Source organism: Myotis lucifugus, unplaced genomic scaffold (genome assembly GCF_000147115.1).
Source record: "Myotis lucifugus unplaced genomic scaffold, Myoluc2.0 scaffold_87, whole genome shotgun sequence".
Taxonomy (NCBI): domain Eukaryota; kingdom Metazoa; phylum Chordata; class Mammalia; order Chiroptera; family Vespertilionidae; genus Myotis; species Myotis lucifugus.
Window position 1 is genome coordinate 2,158,219 of NW_005871135.1, and position 14,475 is coordinate 2,172,693.

Genomic DNA, 14,475 nt, shown 5'->3' on the forward strand with positions numbered 1-14,475 from the left:
CACAAATAAACAAATGAATAAAAACAGAGGAGGACTGATCCTGACAAAAGCTGTTAGGGGCAGGGAGACTTCTAAATGCCAATTATAACACACACAAAAAAAGAATGTGCTCTACACTATGGAAATCACCAAGGATAAACAGGTGACTATACTTTTTTTAAAATTAAATTTCATAAAATGTCAACATAAAGATACCCTTTACCTTTAAGAAGAAGTTGATTCCATTTAAATCAAAGCTTCTTCATAGAATTCATGATTAAAAACACAAATTTGATACTTATAAGCCTCCGTGCTGCCTGATCAGCAGGCGTCTCCCAGTTCTTCCCTAACCTATGGCCTTTCCTCGCTACACCTGCAGCTCCTCTGCCTCTGCCCCTGAGTGCCAAGTTCTCGCCTGCTCCAAGTCTGGCCCAGCTGTCATTAACTGCATGACCCTGGGACATTAAGGCTGAGGCTTAACCTCTCTGATTCTCAGTTTCCTCATTAAGGCTTCCCTGTAGGGCTGGTGCAAACATTAAATGAACAATTTCACGTTTTGATTATGGTGGTACCTTGACTTCATGATTGGATGTGTTTGTCAAATCATAGCACCCGTTTACCTCAAAAGGGTAAATGTTTCTGGATGTAAATGATACCTCATGAATTGGAAAACGAAATCAACTATATGACAACTTATAGTTTTAGGACACGACAATTGTTCGACTGGTGTCATTTCCTGGCCTCACCTGCTTTCTGTTGCTTTCCCTGGAGGCCTCTGGCCATCTCTGGCACCCAAAAGCATCTTGCACATACCTCAGATTTTCATTGAACATTGATCACATCGTATTATGTGTGTTTCTGTCTGTGTTCCTCTCGACCTGTGAGCTCCTTGAATGGAAAAGGCAATGCCTCGTTCATCTCCCATTTCCCTGTCGCCTGGCACACACATGGGCACCAGTCAATGTGTTTGAATGAAGGTGAGTGTAGACGGAATGTGCTTTGGAGAGGGCTGTGCTTCTCCGCTCTGTGCCTAGCATGACCACCTCTCTCGAGCCATCCCTCATGAGCAGGACCTGCGTCATCTTTCCCAACAGCACAGCTTGCAACCTGATGCTATTTTAACTTCAACTCAGTGGAGAAAGAGTCAGGTGCTCAGATGATACGAAAGGACCTGGCCACTAATTTCCACTAATTTCAGCAGGTATTTCTTTCTGGATCCATAGCTATACATTATGATTCTTGAGGACTATGATTGCTTTGTGTGTGTGCTTTTTAAAAAATATTTCTTTGCATTATTTCTGTGCCAGGTCACAGTTGGTGTGCAAAAATAAAACTGCTCAATTTAGCAACTACTCGGAAAGTCCTTTCCCTCATCACTTTATTAAGTCAGGTGTTGTCCTCGATGCTGGAGATATGGAAAATGAATTAGACATGATTTCTGACCTCAAGAGGCAAGGGGATAGAATTGAACCCCAGTGGTCCAGCATTTGCCAAGGTGTTTGCCACAGAACCATAAATCTGCAAGTGTACCCAGAATCAAATACCCTCAGGACACTCTGGGTATTTAATCCACCTCTTGAGACTCATAATGCACATTAGCACAGTTAAGGCACTGAGAAGGCCTGCAGTGAGTATGTAAGTAAATGTGGTTTATGTCATTTAATCCAGGGCTTCAGCATTATTGAGTCTCCTTAAGTTACTGTGAGGTAATAAATAACCTCAAAGTCTCAGTGACTTCTAACCACAACGGTTTATTTATCGCTCGTTTTATGTTGGCGGGGCTTTGATTCTTCCCCAGGCGTCTTCTTCTCTGTGGATCTAGGCGGAAGGACAGCCTTTCAGGAATATGCCATTCATCTGACAGAAGGAAAACAGCAAAAGCCAAGGCCATGTCTCCTAAAGTGTCTCCTAAGATGAGGCAGGCATTTTGTCCTCTCACAGCCCATTGGCCAAAGCAAATCACATGGCCAAGTTCAATGTCAACTAGGTGAGAAGTGCGCATCTCCCACAGGACAGCACCGCCAGTCACACAGCAATGCCCTGGCAATCCTCCAAGAGGAAGTGAACAATGCAATCCTGTAATCGACCACCAAGTACACTTATTTTTGAACCAAACCTTTTTTTAAAAAAATTAATCATCATATTATTCAGCAATTCCACTCTTAAGGTATATACCCAAAAGAATCGTAGAGCATTATTCAAGCAAAAATATGTACGCAAATGTCCACAGCAGCACTATTCATGATAGTTAAAAAGTGGAGGCAACCTAACTGTCCATCAACCTATGACTCCGAACACAAAATGTAGTACAACCATAAAAATGAAGTGTAAGTAGCCATGGAAAAAATGAAGTGCTGAGACATGTCGCCACATGGATGAACCTTGAAAATACTTAACAAGCCAGATATACAAAAACCACATATTGTATTATTTCATTGACATGAAATATGCAGAATAAGAAAATCTACAGAGACAGAAAGCAGATTAATACTTGCCACGGGCTGAATGGAGAGGGAATGGGGAATGACTGCTGAATGGATCAGAATTTCACATTTGGGGTGGAATTAAATAGTGATGGCAGTTGCACAACAGTGTGAATATACTTAATGCCGCTGAAGTGTGCATTTGAAAATGGTTACATAAACTTTATGTTATGTATATTTTACCACAATAAAAACGAAGATTCAAAACAAAACTGATTTGACAGTTGGAATAGACTTAAATCAGTACATATGTGTTGAGTACCTACTAAGAGCGAAACACTGAAGTAAGGAGAAGCGGATGATAAACAAATAAAAAGGGATATGGTCTCTTCTCTCAGGGATCTTAATTACAGCTTAGTAGCCAATATGTACAACTGTGCACCTAAGACGAGGTAAATCTATCTGGAACAGAATACAGACACATCAAAACTGCTCTGTGTGCAGTGCCAAAGGACAGTTTAATTCTCACTGAGATGATTTGGGGGAGGAGGAATAAGGATTGACTTAATCATCGTAAAAAATAAACTGGTACCATATCTATCAGAGTCAATGAATTAACTTTCCCAAGTGATTTATTTCTGTTTTCACATCTTGATGCCTGGATTCTGCACAGTCAATGAGCTCAACAAGGAACTGAAAGGGACCTGGTTGTTAATGGAGAACATATCACCACACTGACCACCCATCCCACAGGATCCCATGTGCACACTCGGCCAAGAGTTCACCGACAGGTATAGCCCCATATGACTGTGCGCCAGGAGGTAAGTGCTCTGCCTGGCCGGCGTGGCTCAGTGGTTGAGTGGCAACCTACAAACCAGGAGGTCACAGTTCAATTCCCCGTCAGGGCACATGCCCTGTTTTCAGCTTGATCACCCAGCAGGGGGCATGCAGGAGACAGCCAATCAATGATTCTTTCTTATCATTTATGTTTCTCTCTGTCTCTCTCCCTCTCCCTTCCTCTCTTAAATCAATCAAAATATATATGTATTTTAAAAGAGGTAAGTGCTCTGATACCCCTTCTGTCATCATCAACCTTCCATCTGAATTTCCACCTCTTTGTGCACGACTAAGTCTTGAGTCACCAGATGATTCCAGATTTCCTCAGGTTAGAGGCAGCATTTTCTAAAGTCCAGTCAGCAGAACGTTGCAAGGCCTCAGTCACTATCCTAAAGGCATGTGATCTTTTCTGGCCTGGATAATTCAGAGAAGAGCTATGGAAAGGGTATACCTACCCACATACACAAGTTGCCAAGTAATTTCAGAAAAATCACAGCCTTTCTAAAGTAACTAGCAGAACTTATAACCACGTGCTCTAATAAAAAGCATGGTTATGATTTATATGCTCCAGGTTGAAAAACAATACGGTGTACAGTATAAGAGCACTGGCATTGAACGGACCTGGCTTCAAATTCTTGCTCTGTCACCTACAACATGGTTTTAAGTCCTGGGAGCCTCAATTTTCAAATCTGAAAAATGGATCTGTGTTGAGGTGTACATGAGACATGGACGTTAAAATATGAGATCTGTACCTGACCCGTGAGAATTATCCCGTAAATTGTAGCTATCATTATTATTTTATTTCAGCACCCTTGGTTTTCAGGCAACGTGCTTTCTACATATTTTCCTATTCAGTGCAAATCAAAGCTCCCTGGCAGAGGTGTTTTTATCCCCATGTGGCAGATTAGAAGTCCCTGAAGAAGCTCGGAGACTTGATTCACTAGTCCAAGGTCTTATCACTAGCAGATGTGCTCTGCTGATCCTCCCCCGTCCTTTCGTTTTCTGCTTGAGTCTTTAACTGGCATTTCAGCTCACTTCTCAGAGGAGCTCCACTTCTCCTCTGGCAACGAAGAGGAGAGGGAGCTCCGTGGCTCATAAAGGAAAACCAATTCTTGGATGTCAGCAGCCGGGTGAAGGTTGGCAACCCCATTTGGCATGAGGTGTTGCTCTTTTATTCAACAGGCCTCATAGACAGAGCCATGCAAAGGCGGAAACAGGACTCCCATCGGTGCCTCCCAGGCCCTGCTAATGGGGTGAGAAAGACCCCAGTCATAAGCAGTGTCTGATTCTAATGAGGCTGATTCTAATGGGGTCGCATCCCAAGGATGCACTGGCCACGGTCACTCAGCGGTCCTCCCTGGGGTCACAGGGCCACAGGAGGTGACAGATGTGGGAGAGGAGGGAGCTTATGAACAGGAGACCTGATCATGCCCTGCCCTCTCCCTCTACTACCACAGGCGGGCAGGGACGGATTACCATTCTACCCACACCTAGAATGGGTTGTGCTGACTCCCAGCTCCCCCGGAGAAGTAAAGTAGCCCGAGGAGCCCAGGTGACTAAAACCAAGAGCCAGGGAACCTTAGGGAAGAGATTTTACCTTTTTGAGCCTCAGTTTCATCATCTGTATAATGGGGAGAATAATCCCTACCCCTTGGTTGGTGGGAGGGACAAATTAGCTAGTGGATATAAGCACATGCCTGAGAAGGAGCAGCAGCTCAAACCAGCGTTATTTCTGAAAATTCTACAGTCTCTGTTCCTTTCTTTCTACCTCCCATTGCAAGATGATTTTGAAAAGAATCATGCGCACTCCATTTATTTTGCCTAGCTGCTGAGGAAAGAGATTGTTGGCGCTGCTTCTCTCCCTCACAGTAGGCCCTCAGGAAATGGTCATTAGGTTGACCTGGATCCAGTATGGAGTGAGACGTGCAAGAGTTCAGAGAAAGCAGAGCTTGCTATGTCCTGGGCAATTCATTCATTTAATTATTCATGCATTCATTCATAAATAAATGCAACAAATGTATTCTGAACACTGTTTATAGAGCAGGTTCTATATATTATGCTAGAGATAGAGACGGTCCCTACCATGGAGGAATTTAAACTTTGATGGAAGGGTCAGATTCGTAATAGAATGATTGTGTGTGTGTGTGTGTGTGTGTGTGTGTGTGTGTGAGAGAGAGAGAGAGAGAGAGAGAGAGAGAGAGAGAGAGAGAAAGAGATATCCTAGGGAAGAAGGTGGGTAGGATGCCTAATAACCTAGGCAGAGAACATAAGAGAAGCTATCTTGGGAGAAGTGGTAATCCATGAATTTTAAGAGACAATGTGCAAAGGTACAAAGTAATAAAAATTTAAAAACATGCCTGTAGTGAAATGTAAGAAATCCCATGGGCCTCAGGTAAAAATATGGGTATGTGCTGGATGGTGGAATAAGAAAAAGACAAGAAAGAAGTAAGTTAGGCAAGAGTTTGGTTATGTTGCCTGGTGCCAAGCTTAAAAGTCTAAACCTTCTACCCAAACTCTATAGAGGAAGTGATGGTTTTAAGCAGGCGAGTAACTGTATTGGATTTCACTTTAAGAAGACCATGTTTGCATGTGTTACAGGGATGGAAAGCAAGAGTGATCAGAATCCAGGAGGCTGGCTTGGCAATCACTGCAGGGGGCTGGTGGAAGGGAGAAATGAGGGCGGGGAGGAGCTGAACGAAGGCAGGGTGCAGAAGGAAGGATGCCTGACAGGGAGGGACCTCTGTGCTGGGCATTGAAAGATGAACTGAACTTGATAGAAGAGAGGACAGAAGTCCCTTAAGGCAACTCCATCATTGCATTTACTCAGGCAAAACTTGGGGACCATCTTCTGAGCCTCTCTTTTTCTCACAAGTGTCTCAGCCCATCACTGAATAATGTCAGCGCTACTTACAAAATATATCATAATTCCATCACTTCTCACGACCCTCATTACCACTACCATGGTTCAGCCCACCATTTCTCTCACCTTAATAAACACAACACCCTCCTAACTGGGTTCCTTGTATGTGTTCTCTCCCTCAATAGTCTATCGGATAGACAGTGGTCGGCAAACTCATTAGTCAACAGAGCCAAATATCAACAGTACAATGACTGAAATTTCTTTTGAGAGCCAAATTTTTTCAACTTAAACTATATAGGTAGGTACATTGTTATTAACTTAATTAGGGTACTCTTAAGGCTTAGGAAGAGCCACACTCAAGGGGCCAAAGAGCCACATGTGGCTCGCGAACCGCAGTTTGCCGACCACAGGCTCCTCATCAACAGTCACAGTGATTCATTTAAAAATGTAAGTCAGGTCCCGTTACTCCACTGTCTGCATTTGCAATGGCTTCTCATTCCATCCTGAGCAATACCTAAAAACCTTTCCATTGTCTACAAATTTCTACATGACCTATTCCCTCACTAGCTCAGATTGTAAAGAAATACATTTCTTTGTTTACTTGTTTACTGCCTGCTCCCCCCACATACTAACTATAAGCCCCCAAATCATTGAGACTTAGCTTATTCACTGCTGCATAGCCAGCTCTTAAAGCAGTACCTGATGCATAGGCAAAGTTCAATAAATCCTGCTAAATATAAGAGTGAATATAAGAATGAAAAAATTTCCCGATCATCCCTCGCTTTCAGCAAAATATTCTCTCTGCATCCCTTTCCACATCAGTGAGCTACTGAGGCAGAGCTCTGCGTTCTCTATGCCCCACAGATGGACACCAGACTCAATTACATGACAATGTCAGGAAAACGCTCAATGGGCTTCTTGAAGAGATAAGTATACAAATAAGAAGTTCGTATGCCATTAACATTATTACTACTCGAAGCTGTTGCTTCTTTGAGGACATAGCTTCTGACCATTTCTATGATCCTTTTTTCCTCATTTCTAGTTTTCTTCTCTAATCCCCTTCTTTCTTTTTCCTCCCTATCTCCCTCACCTTTGCCCTGTTTTGTGGGCATGTTATGAAACACCACAAGGAAATCGTCATTCATTGTCATCTCTATCCACTAAAATAAACCTCTGCAGGATCTCCCCTTCCAGCCCCACTTGGAGGGATTAGGAGAGAAACTGAGAGCAACACCCTTCTGAAAAGGAGAAGCTTTGGAGTCAGGCTGCCAGGCTTACAATTCTGGCTCAGTCACCTCTCTCAGCTCCGTTTCCTCACTGACAAAATGGGGATGTCATTCGTGCCTTCCTTGTAGCAAAGCTGTGAGGATTAAAAACGTAATTCATACAGCCCTGGCCATTGTCACTCAGTGGTTAGAGCTTTGGCCCGTGCACCAAAGGGCCGAGGGTTCAATTCCTGGTCAAGGACAGGTACCTGGGGTACAGGTTCGATTCCCAGGCTCAGGTGGGGCATGTACAGGAGGCAACCAATAGATGTGTCTCCCTTATGTGGATGTTTCTCTCTGTGTGTCTCTCCCCCAGCTATGTCCCACTCTCTCTAAAAATCATTGGAAAATATTCTCGGGGGAGAATTAACACACACAAAAAGTAATAAATACAATTATATAATAGAAATAAGTCTAAATTAAAATAAATATAAATGTACTAAAACTAAATGAGCACAGTACCTCTCATAGGAAGAGCTGAATACACAGGGCATATTCCTAGGAGTTGTAACTGCTGGGTCAGATGGTGAGGACATGCTGAGTTTTTAGTAAATACCACAGAAGAGTTCTCCAAAGTTGTTGTACTCACTATCACTATCACCCCGCCCCCGCCCCCCGGCAATGCATGTAAGTTCCCAGGCTCCGCACTGTCGCTCCTTGGTATTGTCATATTTCTTCATTTGAGCCCGACTGACTGCTGGGTTATGACATTTAATTGTGGTGTTAATGCACATTTTCTGAGGACTAGGAAAGTTAATTACCTTCTCGAATGTTTACTTGCCACTTTGATATTCTTGTTTGTGAAGTGCCTGTTCATATCTTTTACTCATTTTCTTGTCTTGCTGGATTGTCTGTCTTTTTCTTATTGGTTTTAGGAGTTATTTATATGTTTTGCACAGGAGTTCTCTGTCAGACACATATATCACAGACATTTCCTTCCACTCAGTAGCTTGCATTTTCATTCTATGAATAGCAGCTTCGGATGAACAGAAATTCTTAATTTCAATGTAGTCCGATCTATCAACCTTTCTCTTCCACCTAGTGCTTTTAATACTCAGCCGAGTAAGTATCAGACTACTGAAGAGTCCTGGGATGGTAGTCTTCTGTCTGATATTTAAGAAGCTTTTTCCTTTCACCTTCCAGCGCCAGAAGATTATTCTCCCTCAGATACCACTTTTTCCCTATGATTCCTCTATTTAGACAGACAGAATGAATTACTCCCCTTTCTGGGTCTCCATAATAGTATGCATTACTTTTATTATCTCTATTATACATCACCTTGAATCATATGTATTTTCCTGTCCATCCTTTCTCTCTTATCCCCACACTCCATTCCCTCAATTATCTAAATTCCTCACAGTCTTTTTGCTGAATCCTGGTCATGATGCCTTCTAAGTAACTCTAAAATTGGTCTCTTTTCCTCCACCCCGACTGCTCCCTTCATATCTAAATGTGTGACCTCTCATTCCAAGTACTGCACTGGCCTCTAACCAGTCACCAACCTGTAACCCGCCCTTCTCTAATTAACAGATTACTCAAGAGCCAGAGTGGATTTCCAAAACACGAATCTCTCATGCTGTTTCCCCTGTAAAAACCCTTCCATGGTGCCCGGTGCTCTCAATACTGTTCAACTCACTCATGTGCTGCTGAGGCCTTCCAGGGTTTGAAGGATTCCTTTGTCTTTCTCATCACTGGTGTCTCAGCTTTCATCTCTAGGACTTTTTCAGTTCCTCGAATGCCCTTCATAAAGACTCCTCCCTCTGCTCCATACCCACGACCCTGTCCTCCTCTCCTCCCCCAGGTCTCATCCTATGCATCTCTTTTAGCAAGAAAACTTCCCTGACTCCCTAGTAAGTTAAGTCCCCATACAAACTGCTACTATAAAACACTCATATCTTCCCCCACTAGAATGCATGATGCCTATTACTGTTTAAGTCCATTTTTTCTGATGGAGCATATATTTCCTTGGGGTAGAAACTGTGTTTCATTACTGTATCCTTGTGCCTAGCTCAATGCCAATATGGTTCTTTAAAAAATATATATATATATATATATATATATATATATGCAGGGTAGGGCAAAAGTAGTTGTATAGTTATTGGTATGAAAAATAATACGAAAATTAATAAATAGTGCAAGAATAAACTGTTTCACATGCTCACAACTTTAAACTTACTTTCCCTCCACCCTGTATACAGTGAATTGAAATGACCTGATTTGTTCTCAGATGCCCATGGTCTAACATTAAATTTGGCACATAGCCAGTTTCAAGAAAAGTCTTCATAGAACCCTAGAGTCAGTATTGAGAAGGCCTTAAAGACCACTCACTTCAGTCATCAACCCAATGGAACGATGATCAAATAATCTCTATAACGTTCCTACCAAATGTCATTTACTTATAACTCGGAGCCATCACACACTTGAGCAGGCCACTCTAGGTTCGGCATGAATGTGCATTAGAAGATCTAGTTTAAACTGAGTTTAAACTGAGATCTATTTTATCTCAGTTAAAAGCTGGGGTCCTTGGAGTTTCCGGTCAATAGACTAGGCTTAGCCCATTTTATCCATGTTAATGAATTTGACTATCTTTTCTGCAAGACAATCCTTTAGGTATCTGCAGACAAGACGTTTTGTTCACAGTCAACCTTCTTCAGCTATTTATCTAAGACACCCTCCTTCAGGCACACTGTGGTTCCTTAGTATCCCCCTTGAAGTGTGACGTGCAGACTTGAATCCAATGCTTCAGGTGTGTTCTGATCAATCGAGAATAGGACAAAGCTATCACCTCCTTTTTGTGTGGATAACATACTTCTAATAATGTAACCAATGGCAGACCTGGGTTTTGGGGGACTGAGACTTATAGAGAAAAGTAATTCAAAATTAGATATGAAAGTGAATATTTAGAATGAGAAAAGATGAGGATTTAGAAGGTGAGGGAACCCTGGACTTTAAGCTTCATTAGATTTATGGTAAATCAGCCTTTAAATGTCCATATGATCTAATAACTTCCTAGTAACATCCTGTGAATACCTCCTAAATTTATCCCAATGCTAACTCATAGGTCTCTCCACCTCTAATGTGCACAGCAGGGTGAATAATGCAGACTGAACCTAAATTTCCTGGGTTCAAACCCTGCTGGCAATTCAAGGTCGCTGTAGCTATCACAGGAACTGACATCGCTGGCACACCTAAGTGAGTTCTGACCTTCTTATTAGGCATTACCAAACCCAGCTGTCTACTCTTTATTAAAGGAAGTAGGGTTATTCTTCATGATTTGAGAATATGTTTTGTTCTAACACTAAACCACTTTCTTGGCCTGAATTTCTCTGAGAATTTTCATTCATTGCACCTCAGTGACACTTTCAAGCCCTCCCTGAACCATTTTCCAACCATCTTCTCTAACAAGAGCATGCATCAAAGAGTTGCCAAGGAACCAGAATATAAAAGTCATATCAAGCCCTGCTTAGCTCAACTGCCAATCTCAACCCAACTTTCCTCCCACTGACATTCAGAATCACCTTACTAGAAGGTCACATTTTGAGTCTGCTCAAAGTTAAAGCATGTCACTTCTTTTCCTGACTATAAAGTTAAAACATGATCACATTAGAAAAGTTAGAAAAGGAGCTGGAAGCCCAGAATAGATAATATATAACATAATCATCCAGAGGTAACCTCTTTTAACATTTCAGAGTATTTCCTTACAATATTACAATATTGTGTGTTTTTTTCTTATTCTTTTACATTGTCATGCCATACATCCAATTGGAAACCATCCATTTTTAAATTAACATTATATCCAATCATTGTCACATACACTTGGAAATTCCTTATAAACAATGTTTTAGCACCTGCCAAATGTTGTATGAATGCTACAGTAACTCAGTCTCCTCATGTGAACAATTGAGATTTTTATGTTGTTTCTCTGTTATTATAAATTATGCTTTTAAAACAGAACCATCTGTACTTAAAGCCTTGTCAGTTTCCCCTACAATCTCCTCTACACTTTATGATGAATTAATAAGGGTAAAATTACTATTTTAAAGGTTATATTATTATAAAGTCATGAGTATATATGGAGCATCTAACAGGACCTGATATATAATATATATGAAATGAATACAAATATTTAAATATAGCAACAAACTAATCCTTAGGATTTTTCCATTCTCACTACAATGCCAAAGAGCTGTCTCTATACCCCATGCAGTGTTGAGTGTTCGCATTTGTCAGCTCTGCTACAAGCACATACACATGCACAAACACGTGTGTAGGAATATACTGAAGACCGCCAATGATGAACAAACAAGGAAAAAAATTACATAGAACCAAAAACTCCTCAAACTCTCCTATAGCTCTTAGAATTCAAATAACACCTGCCAAAATACATTGAAAATCAAACACCATAATGTATGAAATCCAGCCGATATGATAGGAAAGTTTAATATATATTAGATCTAGAGCATCTATCAATAACACCATTTAGACGTTTTCATCAAAATAATCAGATAAAGCTCACATTTCCATACTTGGTATCTAAAAACTAATGAATAACCATGAGTTTCATGTCCTGTCCATGTTAAATTTTTAAAGGACTTTACATCATGAATTTCTCAGTTTTTATTGTTTTTCTGTCTTTCATCTTCTTCACTCTCCCAGCACAGCCTGCCTTCCCCAGGCTGCCTCCCCACCAGGCTGCCTCTCCACCCTCTGGTCCCACCACTGCCACCGGCACCTACCTTGAAGGTGAAGTTTGCTCTCGGTGCTTTGCAGAAGGACAGAACTCACAGAGTCCAGATTGTCGTAGCTGTTACAGCCCAGGGGCCCAGTGCGTGTCTCTGTGACCTGGAGTGGACATCAAGGGGGACAGATGTGAGACATACACCCTTTATGCAAAGTCAGACCCCAGCAGAGCAGAGCCGGCAGAGAAAGTCCTTAGCCCCAAGCCCACGGCTGCCTCCTGAGCCCCTTGCCTGTGCCAAGGGCCATGCCTGCTGTCACCAAGTGGAGGACAAGAAGGCAGGCCAGTCAGGCAGGAGGCAGAAGGCACAGGCTCTGTCCATGGTACTCCACAGAGTTGCTTTAAGTAATATAGGAACTAGTAAGTGAAAGCGGTACATTTCAAAAGCACGGCCTTTAGAATCAGGAGCACCAGTGTTAGATCCTGGTTGGTCCACTTATGACTTCACTTCTCTAACCTGGAAGGTGGCGAGATTAGATGTGATGGATTTAAGTGCCTGATAATAGGGCATATGTTCAAAAATGGGCATCTTACTGCCAAAGTCTCTAGAAATTGTGATACACGCATATGCATTATTATCAGGTGAGAACAATCAAATTGTCCCCATTTAAAAATAAACTCAGCAAGGAGCGCCATCGACACCACAGCAACACAAAACATCTGATGCTTTGCTGGTGCATTTCCAAAACACTGTCCTAGAATAACTGAGGTGGTGGACCGGGGGGGGGGGGTGGTGGAGAGGGGGCAGCTATTCAGAAAGATAACTGTGGAATAGGAACAGTTTAGTGGGAAAAAAGAGGCTCTGTCAGCCCTTTAGCCTTCACCTCCCATCATTTAACACTGCCAGCTGTGGGGCCTTGGATCTGGAACTTTCTTTCCTAGGCCTCGGCGTCCCCATCTACAAAATGTCACTAATACTCTCACTCACCTCAGTAGGTGAAGGGATCATATTTTTGAAGTGTCTAGCTCTTAGGAATCAATAAATAAATGCAGGACCATTCGCTTTGGGGTTTTGACAAATCATGCATTCTTTTTTTTTTTTGAGCAGAATGATAATGTAGTTATTAGAACCTAGTTGTTTGAGAATCAAAACTACCAATTCATTTTGCTAGAGATGCCCAGGGAAAGGAAACCCTGGGGAAAACTTCCCCACCAGGTTGGTCAGCCATGTGTCTTACAGCCGGCCGGGTCTCCAGGGAGTGTCAAGAAATGTCAGGGAAAGTCAAGGCCCCAGGTGAGTGGGGAAGACAGGGCTCCTGTGGGAAGGGCTCGGTGAGTGGGCTGAAATTTCTCTGAGAAAGCGCTCCGGCTGCACTTCCTGGATGCACAGAGGAGGATTAGCCGGTGACAGCGCTTCGATCTCTCAATCCGGCCCCTTCCAGTGGGGAGAGAACCATTTGATGATAATAAAAACCAGGCCTTTGCTTCACTCTGACTCTGACGGCTTCATCAAGATCCGCTTCTCTGTGCCAAGTTCCCCAACCACATAATCCCCTAGTACAGGAGATTCGCGGATAACTGGCTCTTTGTTTGTTGAACTGATTTATTTCTCTCCTTCCTACCTCCCCCTCTTCAGTAACTCTCTCCCGCCACATTTTTCTCTTGCCTGCCACAATTTCTGACTCTTCTGCCCGGGTCTCCTGTACACTGTCCCCCCCCCCCCCGCCCCCATCACACACACACACACACACACACACACACACACACACACACACACACATTTTCCTAGGGACATCGTAGGAAGTCTTAATATCAGACTAGGTCTGCATTTTATTCAGGGGAAAAAATAGACTGAAGACTGAGAAGCACAAGGCAGGTATAATCTGGTTTTAAAAAATTGAGAGGCAAAAAATCTGCACTGAAACTCTCAGAATTGATTAATTATATCAAAAAGGTCCTCCTCCCTTATTCTCTTTATAAAGAAAACCCCTGAATTTATTGCACTGAAAATGGAATCTGTTTTTTTTTAAGTTCCCGTGCAGTAAGGCACTGAATTAAAAGTCTACAGCTGCTCTATTTAGTGTGGCTATTAAAATTAATTAAAATGAAATAAATGTATACATTTAGTTTCTCCGAAGCCACATTTCAAGGGCTCCCTGACCCCTGATGACTGGTGGCTATTGTCTTGGCCAGACCAGACACAGGGCATTTCCATCATCTTGGAAAGTTCTATTGGCTAACGCATCATGTAGCTAAGCCTGACAGACTGCCTGTCTTTATAAATAAAGTTTTATTGGCAAGCAGCCACACCCATTTGTTCACATATTGTCTATGGATAATTTTTGTGTAATAGCAGCAGAATTGAGTTGTAGCAACAGAGACTATATGACCCACAAAGCTTTCAATATTTATTATATGGCCCTTTACAGAAAA

At 42.2% G+C, this 14,475-nt stretch overlaps 1 protein-coding gene across 1 annotated transcript in view; it reads right to left on the minus strand.

The window, feature by feature from the left end:
* Positions 1 to 14,475, minus strand: part of BRINP1 (BMP/retinoic acid inducible neural specific 1) — a 146,879-nt gene that overhangs the window by 35,523 nt on the left and 96,881 nt on the right. The window contains exon 5 of the mRNA XM_006091086.3: positions 12,101 to 12,206. Within this exon, the coding sequence (XP_006091148.1) occupies positions 12,101 to 12,206 (106 nt within the window). The remainder of the gene's footprint in view (positions 1 to 12,100; positions 12,207 to 14,475) is intronic.